Source organism: Amphiprion ocellaris, chromosome 9 (assembly GCF_022539595.1).
Source record: "Amphiprion ocellaris isolate individual 3 ecotype Okinawa chromosome 9, ASM2253959v1, whole genome shotgun sequence".
Lineage (NCBI taxonomy): Eukaryota > Metazoa > Chordata > Actinopteri > Pomacentridae > Amphiprion > Amphiprion ocellaris.
Window position 1 is genome coordinate 25,637,706 of NC_072774.1, and position 25,517 is coordinate 25,663,222.

The following is a 25,517-nucleotide window of genomic DNA, read 5'->3' on the forward strand; positions in this document are numbered from 1 at the left end:
ATTGCGTGGGATGCGAATGTTGAGGAGGAGGAGCGAAGAGAGACTGACAGATCCTCTTAAGACAGAGATTGGAGATTTGAATCTTCTTGATTGTTCTTGAAGAATAAAGCTCACCATTATTCTCGGCGTACATCCTGATCACAGGCATCATTTCGAAGAGGACTTTGGGTTTGGAATCAATGAGTTTGCAGTTGCGGCGCTCCCATCCAGCTCCCTCCAGGTAGAGGCCATAGACGTACACTCCCTCTGTGGGCGGCTGGTTGATGTCATCCTTCATCCACTTGGTCACCTCGTTGCAGAGCACCATGCGGTCCAGAGCCCAGCCTTTGTTGGCCCGAGTGCTCTCCTACATTTACAATTCCACAGATTAAAGCAGCGATGAGAGCACGATGACACAGCAGCACTCATGGCCGACAGAGCCGAGATTTAGCAACTGTTTTATCAATACAATACAAAATCAATTTCGATAAAAGGGCCGTAATAACGGAACAGCAAAAGCAGTGTTGGCCAGATAAGTGCACTCCATCTAAGGTATTGTTTTGTGAGATGCTGTGACAACAGAAAGAAAATAAATCCAATTAAAAAAAAGCGAGGAGTGGGAGCAGAAAACATAATAAATAAGTGAAATGCTAGCTCTGTTTTGAAAGAGACAAAAACAACAGACAAAACCTTATTGGGCGAAATTGGACAGATAGGGATTAATAACAAATGACAAAGGCAGACACACAACAGATCCGCTAAAACAAGCCAGCTATACAGAATCAAAGAGCTGTGCACATAGTTTGTGATGTTGGTGGGCTGATAAAAGAGGTGGAGTGTTTCCTGAGAAGCAGCTTAGTGGTAGGTATGAAAGCTGTATTTGAGAACAGCAGGCAAACAAATCCCAGTAAAATACAGACATGTGCATCCTCAATGTTTTGTCTGCCTCTGAGGAACTGGGAATACAATAAAAATAATTATTAATCTGTCAGACACCTGATATCAATGCTAAACTATTCCCTCTTTCTATTACAACTTAAAGTGATTTGTTGGACCTGGAAAAATAATTCAGCCCTCAGGTCTCCATTTCAGTTCTTTTGAATAGGTATTGTATATTCGAATTGCCACAAAATTTGGTTAAATGACATTATTCAAAGCCATGGAAGTACTGTTTTGTTTGAGCAGAATATTTCTTTTAGGTGAATCATCATGACATATAACAGAAATATACATATGTATCGTCTTCACTACAGGAGTGATAATACAAACTTACAGCACATATGAATGCCTGCCATGTATGAAACAGCTCTGAATTCTCTTTACTCAAGTTCATGTTATTGAGTTTATCAGACATCTGTCATGCTTAGTGTAACAATCAGTTTGCACTTAGCTTAGACAACAACTAAAATATCGGAGGCATGTAAACTCTTTGTTTAGCCAAATGGAGGGATTTTATTTAGTTATTTTGCTGTTATTCATCCACCTTCCATCTGCAATGTCTTGGGTTGAGTCTGTTGACCAGTCAGGTGTTTTTGTGACATGTTTGTGTCGCAGCTCTAAATTTTAAATTCACTGAGTGAAATGAACAAGAGACTGTCTTGTTTTTTCCTAAAAATGTTCCCCTAACCACCTTTAATTGGCAGAGTTTCAGGCTATGTTTGTTTATCTCAAATTTCTTTCAAGGGTCAGAGATTGTTCAGTTTGGCCATACAGTTGTAGATATATACAGTTGTAGAGATTGAAGTTGGGGATGTTTTCACCTGATATTGAAATGTTGTCACATTTCCTGCTGCAAAAACATGCTTTTATTGAAAGAGAGAAAAAAGCCTGTTAAATACAAGACAATCTAGAAACCTTTTCTGGATTTTATATTACATGATGTAGAATAATAATATGAATGCACAGTTATAATGAATAATGTAGAGCTGTAATAACAGGAACTGGGACTTAGATCTCGATAAAGCAGGGTTAAAAGTAAAGATTGTATTTCTATTTACTCCTTCCACATTAATATAAATGGGAATTCATTAGAAAACAAAGGGAAATGTGTGTCTCCTTGTTGTCACCATGTCTGTGTGTGTGTGCATGCATGCATGTGTGTTTGCGTGCATGCATGTGGCTGTGTGCCTGCTTCTCCCTCTGCGTGCCATCTGCTCTCGTCCCCGGCGGTGGGTAAATAGCTAGGTAGCCTGATGCCGTGTGTACCTGTCTCATGGCTGTCAGGAAGCCCTGCGGGTTGAAGAAGCCTGTCATCCAGAAGCAGTTGGGCCGCCCTTCAAAGATCCAAGCCTGGAACTGCCGGTTCCGCTCAAGCAACTCTGTGAACCAGAACCCCAGGGTACTGGATGCCCATGATGCCTGAAAAACAAAAACAAAGACAAGCAACAACATGAACAAAACATTAGGATGACACTGAAAACTGTCATCCAGGGGGATCAGAGGAGGAGACAAAAGGAGGCAAACAAAATGGACTGTGAGTCATCGAGTGGCAAGAAAAAACATTTACAAAAGTATGAAAGAAAAAAAATTAGAATACAACTGAACACTACAAAGGGGAGGCAAAAAGAAGAAGACGCAGGTAGAAAAACTCTGAATCCCAGCCAGGAAGCTATTTGAATTATTCTAATGATGTAATGTTTGTTAGAGCACTACCTGAATGCCAACACAATGACTCGAGTGTTAGATGCATGAAAAGTCATGTCTGTTGTTTGTTCCCTCTGTGTCATTATTAATATTTGAGTAATTTCTTCAGCTAAGTTTGTTATGAGTAATTCTCTTCATTTTTATTCATTATGGAAATGGGTTTGCGCACTGTGCATAAAATTCTAAAATAAAGTACATAAATAAAAAGGTGAGGAGATCAGTGTCAGCAAAACAAGACGCTAGACTGTTAATGATGACGTGCCTCCTTGTAGTGAACAAATTATCTGTTGTTCTCAGAACCAAAACAAAGTAGAGAAATTATACCGGCATAGCAGGAAAAAGATCTAAAATGTTAATGTGTGTCTGGGGGCTCCCTACAAATGGCTTGTCAGTTTTCTTTATTTTTTGTAATGTGCAACTGAAATTGAATTATAAATATTTTAAGTACACAAATTATTTGCAATCATTAACTACTGTGAGCAATGCTGCATGAAGCATAGTTTAATGTTTTTAATTCAAGTCGGTATTTTCTTGACTGACCTTCTTCCAGCGTGCAGGAATGCGTGCGTCATACATGCAGTCGAGAGCATCTCGAAGGTTCTCGCTCATGATGATGGTTCCATCGATGGCCAACTTGAGATCCGTCAGAGTGTTTCGGACCAGAACTATGACTCTCTGCATCCGATCGATCTCCTGACGCAGGAAGATGTTCATGGGTTTGAAAGGACCCATCTTCTGCAGATGCTCTTTTACCTAGTTTTATGAAATTAAAAAAAGACGAAAATGTATTTGTGATCAGGCTTTGAGAATAATAGGACACGTTGAACAGCATTATGTTATTAGGATACCAAAAAGGGGGGAATGTATTTGGTTAAAGTAAGTAACAAAAAGACATAATTACAGAATAAACTTAAGTAAAAGTCAGCACATTCATGTTTTTTCTTTTGTCTTTACTTGGCAATCAAAAAGTAACAGAAAATAATCAAGTTACATTGCCATAATATTGTGATGCTTGGATTAGGTTATGGATTACATTTTTTAAATTAGTTATTAATTCAATTCAATTTTATTCATATAGCCCCAATTACAGATCAAATTGTCTCAAGATGCTTTACAGAACCCATATGCCTGATGTTAGTAGTAACAGTATTAGACTACATTTTTAAAGTAACCTTCTCAACCCTGTTTAGAATACATAGAATGAATATAAACCTACTCAAGTAAAGATTTGTTTGAGTCATTCTAAACTTCTGCAGTGGTGTTTCTCTTTATCATCTGGATGATACCAGTTTTTCAGGGACAAACTGAACAAAATGTCAGATTTCTGTAGCTACTGTTTGTAAGGAAGGAAGACAAAAGAACAGAAACAATGGAGTCAACAACATCCATGGTTGTTTCATTGAAAATTCATACCAGGACGGAGATCTCATCAGAAATGCACACATTCTTGTTAACACTTCTGCATTTCTGCTTATTCTCTGGGGTCTCTTGCTCTACATGTAATTGCCTCTAATTTTAAAACATCATTTGGAGCTCGCCAACATGTGACATCAGCTCTCTATTTTTTGGTGCTTTTATACACTGTGTAAACAAACAGACAAGCAGACAGAGGGAAGTGAAAGTGGCAGACACTGGGTGTGTAGTGCACTGACAGTTTTCCATGATGAGCTTTGCACCTCGCCTCAGAAAAAGCCACATTCTCACCTCCCTTTTTTCTTTAGTGACAAAACAGATGAAGAACCCTGAAATAAAACGCAGCTTCGCAGGATTCAGCTGCATTCACACCCTCCGTCTATTTCTGGTCTTCTTTACACTCCATCTCTGTCTCAAACACACACACCTCTCTGCTCGTACCACAGCAGCACCTCTGCGCAGCTCACATTGAGCAGCATTGCACATGTTGCTTCAAACAGACGCCTCGGGCTGTTTATGGAGCTCCCATACATTGAATCTACACACAGGCTTACTTCAAAAGGTACGTAGTCGGGAGGCAGTTTCTCCAACATGTCGTCAGCCAGCCTGGACACTGCAGCTTCTCTGGTTTCGCCTCCACCTGATGAGCTATCTTTGGGTTGAATACTGAGGATGGTGTCCAGTACATCTTTAGCCAGTTTGCTCTGGAAGGTGATGTCTGCATTTGGGTGGAGACCAAACACCTCTGGAGTGTCATAGGCTGGAAGACCCTGTGAAAGAGGAACAGCTACTGAAACAGAGATCACTTATTCAGATCGCAGAATATCTATCTACTCTCACAATGAGTGCAGTGAAATGATGGGTTCCAGTGTCCCAGTGGAGCAGCTCATTGCCTGAACTTGAGTCAGCAGATCTCCAACAATGTGGACTATATTGTCATGGGGGTTAGCAGTTCGCAGTACCGCCCCAGTTTCAAACACTTATTTCCCTGCGCTGCGGGTTTTGTCACTGCTAAGCCTGCTGTCGGCTGGGGGGGAAGTGCAGACAGAGAGCGTCTCCTTTGATGCACATGGTGTCACCAGCTGCTTCTTTTCACCGTCCAGTGAGAGGAATCATTGTGGGGGTGTAACACATGGGAGATTCACGCTATCCCTCCCAGCGAAATGGTGCACATCTCGGACCAACTAGTCTGAAGTGCTGGTGCAGTGACAACATCAAGTTTCCTACAAGCACAGCCAAATGTGTTGAATGGCCATCCAGCTGAGCCAGACGTTTTACTGCTGAGAGCTCCACAGCTGTAGTTATGGGGAGCTGTGCTGTCTGTGCAGCTGAATATGGACTAAGTGAAGCCATCAGTCCTTTGTTGTGCTTTTATCTGAAGCTGTGTCTTGGCTGCACCAACTACCAGGGACCTTTGTTGCATCCATTGCCTCATTTTCTCTCAACCATCTATTAAAAGCATTAAATGTTTATGATATGTTAATGCTTTTCAGTTCTGAGCCCAACAGTTGAAGTAACTGTGCTCTCTGATTGGAACTCTGTAGCAGTCAATACCAATTTGCTGTCTGGCCTTAAAGGTTAAATAACTCAGCAGTGTGGAAGTAAGATGCTCCTGCTGATAAGATGATTAGTCAGGTGGCTTAAAGAAATCTTATTTTACTGCACAACTGCTGACCTAAAGTGGGTTTCATGACTTTTGCTGGTGACATTTAAACTGGGGTAAGATCTAGGTTTTTGGGACAAAGTTGTTCTAATAAAAATCTAGCCCAAAGCACAAAGTTGGAGCTGTGATGTTTTAATTGGTCTGGAGATATCGAGCAGCGAGAGTCTTTCTAAGCGATGACAGGAAGATGGACCATCTGTTACTGCAGTGAGACTAATGAGGTGGAAATTTCTGAACAAATGTACTTTGTGGCGACAGCACAAAGCTTTATTATGGTGAATAATGTCACGTTAACAACACCAATTAAAAGCAATGATACACTTAATAATTTGTGTTTTAAGCAGAGCCCTAATCTATTTCAGAGTTTGATCTTTGCTTTGGTTCAAACTTCCCGAGTAGGCAGTGAGATGACCATGTGTCTGTAAATGTGTTTCCCACAGATGTAAATGGCTCATGCATTCTCCATTACGAGAACATTTTGTTGCATCCAACACACATGCATCACACTGTGCATTCAAACAGGAGAGAGCCTGGCTAATACGCCAAGAAAAATAGGAAGTGATGGGGGACAAAAAAAGAGTCGCACTTGATTCTAAGCAGAATAGCCTCTGTCCCTCGCTGTGGTCATTTATTTCCTCTTAGGGAATTTTACCTTTATTCCTGTCTGTCTGCATTTCATTTAAACACACACACATAGACACATTCACAGCGACACGTTGTGCTCCGTTATGCATTTTGTCTCTTTGGATAAAGTGTGAACACGTGTGTATTTGTGTCCGTGACAGAAAGGGAAAGAAGGGTTGTTAGCAAATTTGAGTGTACATAGCATGTGTGTGAGTGTGTGTGTTTACATCTGTATGTGTGTGTCCTCCAAGGCTGTGTTTGTCATTCTCTGTTTGAGAGGTAGAGCAGAGGAATAAGCTTGCTGAGTCTGGCAGCCCTAAGCATCCATCATAATGAAAGTAGCTTTAATGAAACAAGCTCAGAAACTGCCCCCAGACATAGAGACACTCACAGAGGCGCAAACACACCAGTTAAGCACACAAGCGCACTAATAAATCATATATAATCTGTAATAAAATGAGCAGGCTTGCATTTTTATCTGGAATCACACATAGCAGCCTGCATTCAAATGTGACAAGAACCCAGTGCATGAGCATCCTTTAAAAAACTCCCATCTCGTGTCACTTTTTTCATCGATGTCACTGAAAGCTGATAGGTGAAATCTTTTAGACATCAGCCCTCATCAGAGACTGAACATTTTTGCATTTTTGCCTAGACATAGACATTCACTTGCATCCTTCCAGATAAAAGTGTGTAAAATCCAACAGTGTTGGATGACTGACCTGGACGTATGTCAGATACTGATCAACACTAGAGCATTTGGGGATGCTGTAGCCTCTGTAGAAGGTGAAGGCAGCTCCAAACATGTCCTCACTAAACCACACCTTGGCAAAGGTGTTCAGGAGCCGCTTGTCGTAGTCATCAGTCACACGGCCGCCGTACTGAATCTCTCCGATCATATATCTCACGGTGTTCCATGACACACCCTGAGGAGATATGAAATAATGATGGAGAACGACAGCAAATAAATATGTGAAACTGTTGTTCACAAAAATTTGGGCAGAAGACATTGACGAATGTGTAGTTTTGTTGTAAAAGTTGACTCAGAACAGCATAAAAAAGTTAGACCGTACTTTTTCATTCTACACACATCAGTAATAGTGTGGTTGTTATTTCTGTTTGACATTTTCATCAACATAAATCATTTTCAGAAACATAGATCAAGTCCTTAGGAAAGAATTTACATATTTGTGTGATAGAACTTTGAAGATAAGGCGAGCTTATTTGTTGATTGTAGTTCTTTTCTCTGGTCTTTTTAGCAACTTGAAACATACAATTACATTACAAGCTTACATTGCAATATTTTTTAAATATATAAGTGGAATTCCTATGTGGGTAAAGAGATGAAAAACACATTACATTGCATTTATAATGATGTATTTATTAAACTTTCTTAAGATGCTGCATGTACAAGATTCCTGCATCTGTAAAGTACACTGCATCAGACGAATTACTTATTTTTTAGTTTTTCTAATGTATAATTTATGCTATTGCACGCATATTTTTTTCTGCTTAATAAAAACTTTGTTGAAGAGACAATAATCACACTCTGCTGCAGTAAAAGGCTATCAAACAGTATTTTAAACGACTGTAACATAGAAACTCCACACTTTGAATTATTTAAACTGAATCGCAGCGTTGTTGGCAGCGGTGCTTGTTCATCTTAACCCACCTTCTGGACCAACAAACATTTATCTGCAGTATAATTTGTTCTGCATACAACATGTATCACTTCACGCACCTTTTTAATGTCCATATCATCAAGATGGTTCTGAACAAACTGGACGGTAGCATTGAAGTCGGCCTGGTTGAACTCGTAGGGGATGTTCCATCCCAGAGGGCCGTATTTCCTCCTTTCCTGCACTGTGCTGTGGAGAAACGCTACTCCATAGAGCATTGGCTTCCACTGCAACATGTTACTGACATCCAAAAGGTCCTGGTTTATACCTGGATAGGGACATGTAGTTGAACACATCAGCAGTCTGTCCAATAGGAGACAAGTAAAACAGTAAAACCTGCAGAATATCATTGTGGTTTTGTGAGCTTTTGAGGTCAACATTTGGAGCTATAATTCAAAGCCTTCCAGCCAAAGAAAGTTAGGTAATTTTCAAAAAGCAGTGGTAAAAAGCTTCATAAACATTAATACAATAGGAACAAATATTCAGCATATTCCTTTTTTAGCGTCCGTTTATGATTTGTGACATTAAGGTGTAAAGATGTACTTGACATAATGAATGCACTGCTCAAAACAAGTGTGATTCCTTCTAATCTGATTATGAAATGCAACTTTTAATTGCAGCCAGGATTGAAAACCAGAAGATAGGATTATATGCAGACTCTCGAGACTCTCAGTTGCCCTTCAGGAACAAAACATATTCCTTTTTCCAGAGGAGCCAGGGAAAGACAGCTGGTTTATACATAATAAATATTCTTCTCCTTCATCCTCAAGTTTTGAATAAAAACAGAAAGTACGCATTTCAGCTTATTTAAAAATTCACAAACCTTCCCTAAGGCTTTTGATACTTGGGTGTAAAATGCAGTAAATTGAGCAGGAAGCAGGCGTTTCTCCTGCATCTCCATCTTTTCACCTGCGCACTTTTCCCCAGGACAAGACAGGATGATCAAGGTCTAACTGTAAGTCTGCATCCACAAATGAGCTGTTTACACACATACACATTGAGAATAACAACACACCTTATCCTGCAGGCTCATCATTTGCTATATCCTCTTTCTCACTCACATAGACACATATCTGATCCCCTTTTAGCAATACGACACACATTTTACCTCATTTCCAGCAACATTGTCAGGATAGAATGTGTGCATCTTTATTCCTAAAGCGGCCTCACCAAGCTAACCTAGCTCAGTAAAATGGCATTTTAAGAATTGTGGACTTGATTATGCTCTTCAGTACTTTAACCAAACCTCACCTCCATAGGTCCTCTTCAGCCCCGCCTTGAGACCTTGTGGCGGTTCATTGGTGAACTTGATGGACATCTGCAGAAGTGTGATGGGGAAGTGTCTGTGGACTTCTGTAGTCATCCAGAGGCGGAAGCTGTCATTAACAAAGTCCGTCTCTGTGACTGTGTCCATCAGCTCGTCCATGAAGTCCAGACCGAGGTGGCAGTTCTGGAGTAAAGCCCAGCCACCCTGAGGATAATGACAGTAGTAATGAAGTAATCAAGGTTTGAGGTGATGAGACTAAAAAAAAAAAGTTAAATAATACATTAATACAGACAGAGCGTCTTGGTCACCATATTGCATGAAACTAATGTTTCTGCTGCTGTATTAAATGACGTGGTGACCTCACACATGTGACTCACGTTAGCCATCAACTGCTGCAGAAGCTTCCGAGCATGAACCTCCTGTCCTTGTCCCATTGAGACGTATCGGGTCTCAATCTTCAGCTTTTTTCCCAGTGCAATAATGGAGTCGGTTGGGTCTGAGCCCATCGAGAGGAAGCAGATGAGAGGCGTCCGTGGATCGGATTCCTCCCACATCTTCTCCAAGTCCAGAATCACCCCTTCAGTGTATTTCTCCCCCATTGCATCCGTTATGTATTTACGGGCCTGGAGGAGAAACAGAAGAAAACGAGGTTAAGAAGCTGTGTTTGTTTACTGCTTCATGATGCAAAAATGCTATCACAATAGGGGACATATTTGTTCAGCACTTCAGGCCATGTTCAAGTTAATACTGGAATAAATTTATTTTCTGGAAGGTTGAGATCTGAGGGAACAGTTCAAAGTATTTTTACAGACTGAGTCTTTTCAGGCAACAGTAAAAACTGGTTGAATGTCCATTAGAAAAATTCAGGCTGTTTTACTAAAAGTATATCCATTCTTTATTGAAGTAGAGCTTTGACCAAGGGAGATATCATTGTAGATTCAGACTATAAGACACTCTTGTTTTATGGTCCCTGTCTCAATAATATAGTCTGACTTTTTAAGTCAACATCTCATTCCCAGCTGAAACCCATCAAATAATTAAGGATATGCAGCCTAAAGCTTCTCTGATGTCTTTTTTCGTAGTAATTTATTTATTTTAAGTTTACTGTATACTGTTGAAAATGCATTATGATTCAAGTAAAGAAAATGTACCTATACCATTTACTATCAATAAGGGAACAAATGTACTGTAGTAAAAGCTAGTAAGACAAGCAGTGGTTGGTTTAAAGTTACTGAATCCTTGTACAATACACAACAAAAGTGTGTACACCTCATGTGCAATACCACCTAAATGTTGAATGAATCAAAACTGTATCAGCTCTAAATAACTACATTATTTGTTATTTAAATTAAACAAGAAGAAAGGAAAGACTGTGTTGCTAATATGGGCTTAAGTCAATGCAACAAAAGCGAATATGCCTGTAACCACTGACAAAAATGTTAGAAAACCTTTTATAGTTTAAACTAAATTGAGTACATCTGTGACTTCCAATCAGCTAAACTAACACAATGTGGCTAAACTGACTGTGACTATCTACATTATGGCTCCAAGTGGAAACGAAGGCAATTAAAAATCTGACTGGCTTCACATAGATATAAAAGAATACCGGATGATTGCTGACTGACTTCAAATCAGTCCTACCACAGTTGCAGCAGTAATCAGGAGGTACAGGTTAAACCATTTAACCTATAATCAGAGCTGCAGTGACCTTCCTCCTGAAATGATGCCACAGGAACAATCTTGCGGTGAAAAACTGACAGACAAGTGCTTCAGATTTCACACACATCAGTGGAAATCAGGATTTCTATGACAACTTAGACCAGGCAAAAGACATTGCATAATGCCAACATCTATGAGCAATGTCTAAGAAAAAACAAGCCAGGCTTGCTGTTCAGCACAAAAATTAAAGATTCAAGTTTTCCGAAGTACATGACAGCACACCTAATGAATCTTGGGAGCACATTTATTGGTCAGACGAGAACTAAATAAAGTTATTTTGCCCAGATTGTGTTCCAATGGTCGGCATGAATCTGATTGTGACTACTGCAGTGACTGCATAGTCCCAACCAGTGAAGCACGGAGGTGGCAGTATCATGACATGAGGCTGTATGAGTGCAAAAGTTGTTAGTGGAGACGACATTTATGGATAGAAATATTAATGCTTGAGGATATACAAAATACTGGCTGACAAGATGATTCTGGGTGTGCAGAGGCTTGATAGAAGAGGAATATTTCAGCATAAAAACAATCCAAAGCATACAGCCAAAATTACTTAAATTATGTCACCTGATTTAAATCTAATAGAACACCTCTGGGCACAACATAACATCTTCAGCAAAGAGCAGCTGACAAAAAAAACTGTCACCACAAAATGGCAGAGATGTACTGACTTTTGTTGAGTTCCTACTGTGGAGCCTGTATAGTTAATAAAGTAAAATACAACAGCTGGTATTTAATTTTATATCAGAGCAAATATTCTACTGTTCAACACTGACGTAGTGCAATTACTGTAAGGTGATACAAGTTTGAACCATTTGACATCTCAGTGATATTGCACAGGGGTGTATTTATATATGCTATACACTTTATCTGGATATCATAACAATACAGAGGGGAGTCTTTGTTAACCTGTGCAATGGTTCTGTCAGGACACCAGCATCGTATGAGGAGCAGCCGTCTGAAACAGTCGAGAGCCTGATCGTAGGAGTTTGGAACCACCTCCTCCTCTGGAGCCTCCTTATCGAACCAGGATTTCCACTGCTTCTCATTACGACTTATCTGGAAAAAAATTATAAATAGGTAAAAATGATCTAACCTGTCATTGCATCACATAACATAACATCTGGACAAACGAAGAGGAAAGTAGAAAACATTCAATACATTCTGGAAGCAAATGAACTGAGAAACACACACTGATGGTCAAAGTGGCCCTAGAATTAAATCTAACATGAGCAAAGCAGACAAAAACAAGGATTAAATGTACCCTATGTTTCTGTTAAACATCACAATGTATTCACTCTGTTCCCTCCTGGATGCACCACAAATTGTCCAAATTGTCTTAATGTGCCTAAGGACCACGATGAACATGTGCCTCTCTGTACCTGCACAACATGTTTGGGTCCTAATCATTACCAGTATTTCTGTCCCATCTTTTCTTATTTGCAAAAACATAGCCAATAACCATCACAATTAAACAAACACACAAACAAACAACAAAAAACAACAACACAACAAGAATATTTTTATTCAGACATTGTCCTCTATGTCAAATAACTGACATACTGTAAAGTTCAGGTCATAAATATAGAAGATTATCTAATCGTGTCAAAACAGGCACAGACAAAACATGTCATGTAACACAAGACGTAAGAGACGATTATACAATAAAATGACTTCCTGAATTGACATTCACGGGGCTGTATTAAGCGCTAACTGTCAGAAAAGCAGTTTCTATTGAATTTTTGTAAACACAATGTGCTTCCAAGATGTGATGTGAATGTATAAAAGCACACAATTTCCTGAGACGTCACATAGACTGTTAAACACTCTGTTTACATGGGCACAGGAAACCAGGTTAGTGGGAGAAATCAGCATGTTTTCAGTACAATAATGTTCGTACATGCTGCTGGACCACGTTTCTTAAACTCTTCACCAATGTTCCCTCTAATTTTTCCTGAGTCTGAGCAAACACACAAACTCCCTGAGCGTCCCTTGGACCACTGTGAGCAACATCAGACGTGTGCACTGTGGTCACACCAGCATCACATCCATTCAAGTTACATGGTTCATTAAAAGAATCAAATTACAGCATTTACATTTCTGTTAAAACACTTTGTCAACAGGAGCCAGTTGAAGGCTGCAGTGATTTTAGTGACATTACAATGTATAAGAGTGAAGTTATTGAATATTTGTCTCTCTTTACTGTTGCAGCGGTTTTGCAAATTGCAGACGGACCCTGTTCACTCCATAGACACCAATGTTATTCCTGTAGCTTGAAAGACAGCTACTTTTGATCAAACTGGGCTTGTAGCACATTGTCTGCCTTGCAACAATGGGAAAGAGGCACCGTTTATGTTTTGACAACCTATATCTAACGAGTTATTGATACTGGAAGTCCGAATCTGTGAATATCTTTCCAACTTTACTGAACTTGGGGCCACTACCACCTAAGGAGTGATATATTTAATTTTTGAAAAAAGCATTTAGCCATACTTAAAGCTTTAAGTGCTTTATTAACACGGAGCTAAAAAATTTGTATTGTTTTATTATCACAGGTTCTGTCTGAAAAGAGGTGACATCATTTTAAACAGTGAAATCAAACTAATAAAATGTAATGACCAACCAGTGAGCAATACTGGATTCTGCAAAAACATAAACAACTTTTTTTTAAAATCTAAATCTTATCTTAACACAGTTAATGTATTAACTTTTTTATGTGTGTATGCATGTATTTATTGATTTATTTAGTACTGTTAACATATCAGAGTTCTGAGTGAATTTTTCTTAAGATAGGCAAAGGCCATTTATTGATTACATATAGGCTCTTAAATGTTTATTAAAAACTAAAAAGCATTTAAAAAAAAAAAACTTAGGCATTTATTGAGTCACTAAAATACTGTAGAGTACAGACCACATCAGCATGATTCTAAGCATCCTCTTGTAAATTAACAACCAGATACTGATGTCTCTCACCATATGGACTTCAGGAGATGATTAGATGATGATAAACTGTGACCTACTGGTTGGGTTCTCTCTGTTCTCATGTTTCTTACATGTTTGTCCCCTGACAGCCGGGTCCTAATGTTTTTTGAGCAACACACCATACTATGACGTTTTTACAATGATGGTTCTACTATGGAACCAGTTTGACATGTTCAGGTGTTCTTTGTGTGAAAACTCAGAGATTTCAGGGATCAGAAGGTGGTTTTCAACTTTCTTTGTTAACTTTCTGCTTCAACTTTAAATTAAATTTCCTTCACTAACCCAGCCCTCTGGACTCCCAGTAAGCTGTGTTCCTATTGGCTGTCCAGGTGGCTGATTGGTGTTATCAGGAACACCTGAGCAGCTTGGTGTTACCAGGAACACCTGAGCAGCTCAGTGTCTTCCTGCTTCATGTGGCTGCAGCCAAACATTTCCTCTGCTTCTCTTCACCACTGAGGCGGGTTTGGCTCTGTTGCTTTAGTTTCTTCTTTAGGCTTTGGCTTGCAGCTTCCAGCAGTAAAATCGTCTTTAATGTGTTCTTGGTGTGTTTTAGGGCTTTGGACTGGATAGTTGTCTTGGTAAAGGTGGTTGTTTAGCCACAGTTAGCACATGGTGCTAATGTGTGCAGTGATTAGTGGATTTGGTGCAGCTGAGTTGTGTCTTTATCTTGGCTGTAGTGAGTCTTTAGAGGTTTTTGGTCAGACACATTCTGTATTCTTGTTTGAGAACCAGCATTGGTTGTCCAGAAGGTAAGAGTTCCTGTCCTGATTCTCTGTTCTCAGAGGTTCTCTGGTAGGCTGCAGCAGACTTTAGTGTTTGGGTTGTGCTAGTTTGGTTTTTGTACGGTTTCATTTGGACGACTATCTTGAGGCCCTTCCATGTGGTTTAGTGAGGTTTTCTGCAACAGTTCTACAAAGCAACCTGCAGCACAAGAGACTTTGAGAGTTTTTAGGAAGTTCTGGAGACCAGACTTTAGAGCAGCAGAAACATTTATCAGCAGTTTGAGCAGGAGAAGGTGAGCTTCAGAGTAGAAATGAGACGGAAACCTTCTTGACCCGTGTGGTGAGGTCCTATACCAAGAGTTTGAGCAGGTTGTGAAGAGTCTGTAGTTCTTTGGTCTGAAAGCACAAGAAGCGTCGACTCATTAAAGGAGAAAACAGGAGATATTGTTGGTTCTTCTGTCACTCTGCAGTTTCCTTAGACTGAATATCAAGTTTATATTTTAAATGATTTACCATGTGAGCCCAAGAAGACTTCAATAAACTCCCTCCATCCCCTGGACATAACATATTTTATTACGATGTTGGATCTTTTTTTTTGTTTGTTTTAGAGTTTTAATCATAGTTTTAGCATAGTTTTTTCTCTTTGCTTGTTTAGTTTTGTCATCTGTGTAAAAGGTGCTAAACAAATAAAGCTGAATTGATAAACTGAATAATTGACTAACTCATGATTGTGACAACAGAAGTATTTTCATTGTGATTTAAGGGTTTATTTCATTTTTAAGGTTGGGGTTAAAATCTTGACAGAAAAAGAAGATTAAAGAAATAAACTGCATAACAAAAAGCAATTAACTCAAAGGAACAAAAATGCAATAAAACTTATAAAAAGTTTTATTATTAAAAAGATTTAAGAAATTTAAGATGTAATTTTCTAATTAAACATTTAATTTTTTAATTAAATGTTTTGTCTTTTTAAAGGTTTAATAATTTAATTAAATGTTTTGCATTTTTAAATATGTTTAATATTCTTCTTGTTTAATTGTATTTTTTAAATGTTTAATTATGGAAAATATTTTATCTGTAATTTTTAATATTTGTACTTTAAAAATTTTGTTTAATTTCATAATGACATGTATTGTATCTTGTTGAATTATCTAATTCAATATTTTGTCTATTTAATAGAGTTAAACATTAAATACAATTAAATTATATTAAATAGACAAAATATTGAATTAGATAATTCAACAAGATACAATACATGTCATTATGAAATTAAACAAAATTTTTAAAATACAAATATTAAAAATTACAGATAAAATATTTTCCATAATTAAACATTTAAAAAATACAATTAAACAAGAAGAATATTAAACATTTTAAAAAATGCAAAACATTTAATTAAATTATTAAACCTTTAAAAAGACAAAACATTTAATTAAAAAAATTAAATGTTTAATTAGAAAATTACATCTTAAAGACAATAAAACTTCAAATAGGAATTAAACAGAAAATACAATGAAGCATTTAAAAAGAAAATTAAACATTAAAAGGTGGTAAAACATTTAAAAAGAAAAACCTTAAAGATTTAATCGAAAAATTAAATATTGGGAAAGAAAAAAAACTCAAACAAGCCGATAAAACATTTGAAAAAACAATTAAACATTAAAAAGACAAAACATTTCGAAATCAAATCAGACATTAGAAAAGAATAAAAGGTGAGAAAAGAGCAAAACTAAACATTTAAGAAGAATCAAACTAAAGACAAAACATTTGAAAAGACACCAGTTAGACTTTAGAAGATCAAATTAAACAGAAGAAACAAAACGATCAAAAGAGCAAAAACGGATAAAGGTCTGAAAGAGTTTTCTAGTCTGAAATGAAAACATCAAGTTGTTTCTTCAAACATTTCCTCTTTCTATGTTCTTGGTTTGATTGTGGACAGATTTACTAAGAACTCATTTCAGAAAACTGCTTTCCAGATAAAGTCTACTAGTAGTTGAAGGCATTTATCAAACTAATGTTACCTTCTGATCTCCACAAACTTTACTGTTCAGTGAAGAGAATCAAAGTTTGTTGAGGATTTCTAAAAAACCCACAGGTGAAGGTCTGAGAAGAACTCAGATGGATGATCTAAATGTGAAATCAAGACTCATGGTCACAAGTTTTAAGGCTTCTGTTAACCAGAAAGTGCAAACTAACAGAGAAGTACTGAGAAACTTTTAAGATTTCAGTCCTCAGAATGTCTGAAGGTTCAAACTAACAGAGAACTACTCAAGAACTTCTAAGATTTCAGTCCTCAGACTGTCTGAAGGTTCAAACTAACAGAGAAGTACTGTGGGACTTAGACGATATCAGTCCTTGGACTGTCTGAAAGTTCAATCTAACAGAGAACTACTGTGGGACTTAGACAATTTCAGCCCTCACACTGTCTGAAAGCTCAGGTCCTGAGGACTCGGGAGGTGTGGAGGCTTTGGAAAGTCTTGGAACTGAGGGTTCCACCCTCCAGCACAAAGGCTGAAGTCCAACCTCCTGAGAAAAACGGTCGACTCGAGACTCGAGTTAAAAAAAAAACTCGAAAACGAAAAAAAATAGATGATAAATGCGCAAAAAAAAGAAGAATTAGTATCTGAGCGAGTAGCTCAGGAGGATAAGAAGAGGACTACCAAGCGGATGGTCGCAGGTTCAAGACCCACCACTGGCAATTTTCTTTCTTTGTCTTTGTCAGGATTTTGATGAAAATTTAAGAAGTGTCTGGTCTTGAACCAGCGACCTGCAGCTCCATAGGCAAATCCTTAACTCACTGAGCTACAGATCAGATAAAAAGAAATAAATTCGTCGTCCCTTTGTCATCGTAGTTCGTGAAGTGACCACATGGGCAGAGCCAAGGCGGAGTCTGGGTGGAGTCAGGGCGGAGAGTAGGCGGGGAGGTGGGTGGCGGCCTCCCCCCTCTACTCCCCCACCTCCCCCCACCACCCACCACACCTTCCCCCGCCCGACGAGTTCTTCGAGTCTCCACGAGTTTTTCGAGTCTCCACGGGTTTTCCCGAGTTTCTGGAGTTTCCACCAGGTCGGAGGCAGAACAAGCTGTCATGAAGAGGTGTTGAAGTCTGTCAGGATGGACTGACTTTTTACAGCGACGAGAAGGAAGACGACTAGAAGAGCAGGTCTTAAACCACCATCCATAAAATCCATGGAGTCGCTCCAGAGAAATTAAAGAAGGTCAACTTTTATCAACCTCCATCCAGATGTTCAACTTGATATCTTTACTTTGACATTTTTAGCACCACAAACCTTTAGTATCACACTTTATTATCATTTATTAGGACTTTAATGGAATCCACCAGCAGATTTAGTTTTTGTTGACAAACTTTATTCTTGTCATCATGGGACTGCAGTATTTAAAACTGTTCCTTCTATTTGACCTCATGTTTATTAGTTTTAGTGGAGAAAGTTATTTTAGTTGTCGATTAGTCTCTTAAAAACCAAGTAATAAATTGGATTAGTCAAGAGGTTTAAATTTCTTACTTTGTCATATTTTAAATATGACAAAAAATATAAAAATAAGCGTCTTGAGACAATTTGACCTGTATTTGGCGTTATATAAATAAAATTGAATTCAAATTGTATGTATCTTGTAATGTTGGAGTAATTCAGCCATATATGTTGGAAAACACATTTTCTTTGTCCATTAATCTGTTGATTGTTTTCTCCAGTAATTCATTTCTTGTTTTGGTTTATAAAATGTCAAACCCAAATATATTCAGTTTACTGTCATAAAAACCAAAAAGATTTACATTCATGATGCAGGAATCAGGCAGTTTTTCACTTTTTATCTTAGTTTAGTCAGAAAGATAGTTGATAATGTGCGAATTATTGCAGCTTGTGAGCCGTAGAAGGTTTTAATCTTTGGGGCTGAGTGTCAGAAAACATTTAGAAACCAACATCAACAAAACACTCAACAAAGATTTGAACATCATTAAAGGGAAATCCAACTTTTGCATGACAATGTCTAATTAAAGGACATTTATTTCCAACGTAAATGTGTGATATTCATCCTCTGGAGCTTTCTCTTCACATCGTCTTCCACCTGGACTGGTTTGGTCGGGAGCATGTGCAACAAACATTTGAAAAACTGCACTTTAACATCAATGAATGACACTGAAGTTTAATCTCTACATAAACGAGACTGAGTCTGGATGTGCTGCTCTGTCATTAACTCCTAAGTTTAGGGAAAGTTCAAACAAAAGAGGACAGTTCAGATCAGACTTGAGAATGAGCTTATTTTGAACAAACATCTCAGACTTTCTGAGCTTCAGCACCTCTAGCAAGATATTTTAACAAGCAACTCAAGAGATCCAGAAGTTGGAGAGAGTTAGCTTTAGCTGAGCCAAAGAACATGTGGGACGCTAACCTAGCAAACATTTCAGACTTTTCTCTGTGAATTCAGAGAAATAATTTACTATTTAATGACAGCAACACATCTTAACTCAGTCTCATGAAAACAGACTCTAATTCAGTGTCATCCATCCATATTAAAGTGCAGTTACCCAAAATGTTTGCTGCATGAACTCCAACAAAACCTGTCCAGGTAGAAGGCCACTTTGACAAACAGGAAGTGGACGATTCCAATCAGATTTATAGAAGGGGGAACCGGACTGTACTAAGTGTGGTCGAGTATAGAGGGGTGTTTTGTGGGTTTTTAAGGCTGATAATGATTATTAGTGAGACATTTGGAGTAGATATTCATTTGCAGTAAATGAAAGTATTTAAAATCTTGGAGTTAAACTTAGAAGAACACAAACTCTAACAGAAAACTTTGTTGATACGTTTTTGTTTTGTTTACAGATGTTAAGTTAAAGGAGTTGTATTCGTGACATATAACCAATCAAATCACTCCAGAAGACAGAGCGACCACAGGTAGATAAAGGTTCAGAGCCAAAGTAGCACCATTTTCAAATGTATTTATTACCATAAATCAGTAAAAAATAAAATACTGATAATCAGTAAATCAGTCAGCCCACAATTACTATAATTCTACAATGTATGTCTCTTTCCTTTGACTTGTTATTTGTACAATATACGATGTATATGATGGTGTTTTTTCATACCAGAGGCTATACTATGATGTTTTCTAAGAGACATATGATGCTACTCTGGTTGTTCTGGCTCTGGGCCACTGCACTCCTCCTCTGTTGTTTTCTGGATTGTACTCAGCTGCATGCCTTCGTCCACCCGGCCTCCGTTGACTCGTAACCGGCTGCCGTCTCTGGAGCTGAAGCTGGATTGGAACAGACCAAAGTACAGTCCAATCACGATGCCAGCTGCCTCTCAAAAGGCTTCTTCATCTGGCAGGTGGCAGCACTTCTTCTGAGGGGAAGCTGAGCTGGCCCGGCAGAACTTTGGAGATGTGTTCCAGTGGCTGGTGGATGTGTAGGGAGATAGAGAGGGACCTTTGAATTGTTCAGAAAGGAAAACAGGGAACCCATTGGTAGTTTTAGTTTAGGGTGCTACTGCGGTGTGTTTTTGGGTTTTAAGAGGTGAACAGGAAGAGTTTTTTTTCGCATTGATTATCTTTTACTTTGTTCCTGGTTGGAATGCCCATCAATGTCAACATTAAGTTCACTTTTAGTTCTGTTTATTTATTTTTATTTTACTAACACCCATTTGCTTTTAACCCCCTCACATGTTGTATTGTTGTAAACTTACTCTTTCAAATAAATTCTCATCTAACCCTCTGCAAACCAGCGTTTGGACTGTTTTTGTGTTGCTCCTCACCTACTGACAGCTGTGGACTAAAGGCTATACTGTGACGTTTTTAGAGCGACATTCTATACTATGATGTTTGTTGGGTGACACGCTATACTATAGGCTTTTTAAATTGACATATTACTGTGACGTTTTTTTTTGTTTTAGTTTTTTTTGTCTTTTTTAGCAACATATAAGAATTCGAACAGTTTTAAAAGTTACTATACTTTTACTTGTGCAATGAAATTATTATTCTATGGCATTTTTTAGATGACATATTATACTCTGATGTTTTCTTGAATTACATACTATTTTGACAATATACTGCACTATGACATTTTTTGAACCACATATCATACATGACAATTTTAGGCAACATCCTATCATTTTGCGCTTTTTGAACCACATAATAATATAGGTTTTGGTTTTTTTTTTCTTGCCAACATGCTGTACTATGAACTACAGGCCATACTATGTTTTTTTGAAGGGATTACCACAGACCTGACCGTGAACACCGCTGACACCCACCTCAGGGAGACGCTGTCTAAGATCTCAAGGCTGCTTGGTTGTGGTCTTTCTGGCACGTACTCTTCCAAGATGAGCCGGGAAGTTTAACACTGATGGAATGACAACAGGTCTAAGCCGACAAACTTCCAATTCCTCCTCAACCCATAGTCTCTGGGAAACCTACATGGAGTAAGAAAAGTAGACAGAGAAGTAATTAAGTCTGTATACAACATATTAAAAAGAAATCATGCTAATAAATTAAGTACAAATAACCAAATTCGCCAATATACTGGAGACCAGAGCTATTTAATTTGATAAGTATAACCTTGTTTAGTAACATTTCAATTATTTGAGAGCAGTCCTAAAGAACTGCCTGTAATCCCAATCATAAAATGGGTTTGGAGGAAGAACATAGATGGTAATCTGGATATACATGAGTTAGGCTTTATAACTACTATTGGTAGTATTGGTGGTAGTAATAGCAATGTGACTACTACTAGTAGTAGTGGTAGTACAGTAACTACTGCTGCTGATACTGGCACTGCTACTACAACTTGTAATACTATTACAAATGCTGATACTACTTCTACGACTCTAACAGCTGTTTATACTACTACTACTGCTTGTACAACTATACTACAGCTACTATTAATCGTCTGGTATTTGCTTGTCAAGCTGCTAGCTCGCCTTAGCGTTTTGCTAGTGGCTAACTAGTTAGCTCTCATAGACTGGAAGCCCTCAACAAGATTTCATAATGAAAAAAGAGTCAAAAACTATTCTTACCTGTGAAAAGTCATTCCAAGTTTCCTTGTCTCAATCTTACGACATAGTGTGTAACGGTATGCAGCACAGTGAGACGGCATACTTGTTGTTTCCGTTTTCACGCTGTCTACATCAACGGAATGCACTGAAACTTTGCCCCCACTAGCTTAGCCTCGCCGTAGCCCGCAGCTCAAAGGGGCGTGTCCTATCTACTCATTCATATCTATGAGAACAACAGTGGCTGCACATAAGGACGCCTGACGTTGATTAGCTGCGTAAATACCATTATATACAGTCTATGATAAATACGTATGTGAATCGCATCATTGGCTGCAGCAACCAGTCACCGGTCATTCACTGACTCACATTGAAAAATAGCACAGAATGAATTGTTACGTGTTTATTTTATTTACAATTTCGGTTGGATTTTTTTTTTTGTGCGCAGCGCAGATTTTCTGTGCGTGGAGAGCGTGTCAGCAGTGCGCAATTGCGCACGCGTGCATCTTAGAGGGAACAGTGCTCTTCACCCTGCAATATTTTAAGCATTTTACATTTGGACCTTAGACAGGCTTTGTGGGGAAGTTAGTAGGTTTTTGGGTCTCATTCCTCACATTTAATATCCCTCTTCAGTTTTTTTTTTCCATCTAAAAGGCAAAATTTGAAAGAAAAAAAAACTTTCCAACTTCGCCAGTGGAAATAAAGCTGTATTAACCAGGTTTATCCTAATCCTTTGCTAAATAAACTAGGCTTCCTATTTACATGGTGTTTAGGAAATCGAATTACTACAGAAAACTGACGGTTTCTCAAGTAATTCCTTCTTTTAAGGGGTATGAGATCCACTTTAGCTCACAGTGGGTTGACTGGCAATATGAAGCATTTTGAAACAGACCGTGTTCCTTAACGAGCGTTTCTATGGAAAGTGAAACAGCTGCTTGCTTTTTATGTTCATATAGTTGAACACATTTGAACCACAGCTGTTTGTTTTCAAGAGGTTTAATGGTTTGCTGAGGAAACCACTAACTGTAGTTGTTGATAGAGAGAGTTACATATCTGAAAAACCACAATCCTGTCCTCGCCTTGTTCTATATGGAATTCTAATTTGATTAAACAAAGAGCTGTTCCTCCACCTGTCCCTGTTAATCTTGCACACCAAAATACACGTGTATGTGCAAGTACACACATATTGTGCATGTCTGTATATACGCACAAGCTCATTCATAAATAAGTGATTGGAAGTTTCTCCAAACTAAACTCATTTCACAGAGCACTGAGTTTTTCTCTCCACGGGAACCACCAGACTGTCAGTCACCCACAAGGGTGTGTGTGTTTGTGTGTGTGAGTGACAGTCCATATGATGAGCGTCTATGTATAAATGAGAGAAATGAAGTGAGCCATGCTGAAACTGATACTGACATGCTTACTAGAGCAAAGAAGAGCAGTGAAAAATATTTAATAAGCACCTCGAGACCACTGCAGTGTCTGCATGTGTGTGTGTGTAACAGATGAGAACTGCTATCTGCAGACTTAATAGATGAAAGTCCTTGTGGGTAAAATCTCTCTCAGCAGAAGAAAGGTTTCATACACCTGTCAAGGCTTGTCTGAATTGATCAAGCTGTGCATGTTTTGGTGTTTTTTTTTATTCATATTTATTATTCCAGGTGGGTACCTAGCAGTACACTAACCCAGGAGGGACCCGTGTCATTGTGACGACAAAAACAAAGTTTAATATAGCTGACTTTTATTTATATAGGGCCAATTCATAAACTAACTAGCAATATCAAAAGTTACCTCTGGATTCCCTTTAAGCAAACACCTGACAACAGCAGGAAGAAAAAAAAACTTTTACCAAATGAGGTTCCCATAAGTAGAGAATGCTTTTTTAGTGTTAAGATTTAGTTTAAAGACAAAGGTTAGAATTAAATTTAGGTTAGAATTGAGGTTAGGTACTTAGTTGTGATGATTGAGGGAAAGGTAAGAGGCTAGGGAAGGAATGAATATGTTGGCATACACGTGTGTGTGTGTGTGTGTGTGTGTGTGTGTGTGTGTGTGTGTGTGTGCGTGCGCGCGCGCGCGTGCGTGCGTGCGTGCGTGCGTGTGTGTGCGCGCGCGTGTTGTACCTGATCCAATATATCAGAGAATTGCCACAGTTTGCTGAGCTCTACCAGGTTGAGCCAGGTCATGTCGAGGATCCATTTAGCTGGTTTCTGGGGGCAAGCCTTCAGGTCCAGAGATGCACCTCCTGGATGATACAAACACCAACATCAATACCCAGCTGCATGTACACATGCACATAAAAACCCACGGTGCTTACAATAATTATGTAAAAATGCAGAAATGTGCAACGGCAAATGCTTTTCACATTCATGCAAACATGTAAACAGAATCTTCAAAAATATACACATAAGCAGTGAGTATTATGATTCCGTGGTCAGCAGGCCGGAGCTGACAGATGGCGAAGCTGCATGAAGGCAGCAGACTGTCTCTGTTCTGGTTTTGCCAGTTGCCATTGCTGGCTTTTATCCCTGCAGTGAAGAGCACTTTATATCTCTGATTCAATGAACTGCTACAGTAGCAATATGTGTGTCTGACGAGCTTAAAAGAATCTGCTCTGCAAAGTAAATAACAAATGCAGCAAAGAAAAATACACAAACCGGAAAAAGATGTCAAACTTTCTCAACAGATCTGTTCTGAGGGAAATGAATAATTCTTAACAACCAAACTTGTAGCTTCTCTTCTTTTATGTTTAGTTATGAATAAAGACTGTGTGAAACAAGGTTTCTCTGCCACTGTAGAACAGCCTTTGTTTGACTGCAAGGTCACATCATAATTTATATATATTCTAAGTACTAACACAACAAAGCAGTCTCTAACAGACTGGAACACAGAAACACTGTAGTCCTGGAAACTTCTGCTTTAACTTAACATTAGCTCCACTAGTAAACACTAAAATCTGAAATATAAAGTCTTCAGTTATGTCATAGCACCTAATGATTCCCTAAAAATCAGAAATTTCTTCATTGTAGATGTTTTGAAGCTTCAGAGAAACTTTAAGGCATTTTGGGGTTTGATCAAAAAAAAAAAACAGTTTAACTTAAAAAAAACAATATAATGCATTGCACTGACTTCTTAAATAAAAATGTTCCTTTCTTTGTAGACAGTCAATAGGCTCTGTTAAGTTTATTTGAAAAAAATGAAAATTAACCTCCAGCGTTTGCCAACTAATTCCTCACAAAGAACATCATACTTGGTTTAACTAAATAAAATGTGGTGTTATTCTATTTATTGATGCAAGAAGCTGTTAAATTGATCATATTTCCAGATATTCACATGCCGTTTTCTAGGTTAGACTTTCTGTTAGCATAAGTCACAACCACATCTAACCCAGGCTTTCATGTGAGAAACAAGGACATTTCACATAAAACTTGCACAGTATCCACATTTGCATCTTACCTTTAATGAGCGTGAGAAACTCCTCGTGTTTGACTCTGTTGCTTTGCATGTCGATCTTCAGCGTCAGCAGCAAAGTGAAGAGGAACTTGTGCTCCTCGTACAGGCCTCTTGCTGCATATTTATACACCACGAAGGTCATGAACTCGATGATGCTGGCGATCCGTTTGCTGGTGATGGGGCTTTTGGATGACCTGTTAATTAAGCAGTAAATCATGGTACAAATCTTAGTTAAAGTTTGGTCATTTTGCGGCTCCTTCAATAATACTGCAAAATTCTGCTCAGGACACTTGTATTTGGTAACAATGATGACATCAATACTATTCGGGATTATGGAAATCACATTTTGTAGGTTTTGACAAGAAATT

General features: G+C 38.4%; 1 protein-coding gene across 1 annotated transcript in view; it reads right to left on the reverse strand.

Annotated features, from left to right (window-relative positions):
• The window catches only part of dnah5 (dynein, axonemal, heavy chain 5), a 104,832-nt gene that overhangs the window by 3,556 nt on the left and 75,759 nt on the right, over positions 1-25,517 (reverse strand). Inside the window, exons 77-87 of the mRNA XM_055013727.1 lie at positions 25,153-25,343; positions 23,820-23,941; positions 11,897-12,046; positions 9,646-9,891; positions 9,253-9,472; positions 8,064-8,269; positions 7,045-7,248; positions 4,590-4,805; positions 3,163-3,375; positions 2,185-2,337; positions 115-346 (exon numbers count right to left, since the gene is read on the reverse strand). Coding sequence (XP_054869702.1) covers positions 115-346; positions 2,185-2,337; positions 3,163-3,375; positions 4,590-4,805; positions 7,045-7,248; positions 8,064-8,269; positions 9,253-9,472; positions 9,646-9,891; positions 11,897-12,046; positions 23,820-23,941; positions 25,153-25,343 — 2,153 coding nt within the window. The remainder of the gene's footprint in view (positions 1-114; positions 347-2,184; positions 2,338-3,162; positions 3,376-4,589; positions 4,806-7,044; positions 7,249-8,063; positions 8,270-9,252; positions 9,473-9,645; positions 9,892-11,896; positions 12,047-23,819; positions 23,942-25,152; positions 25,344-25,517) is intronic.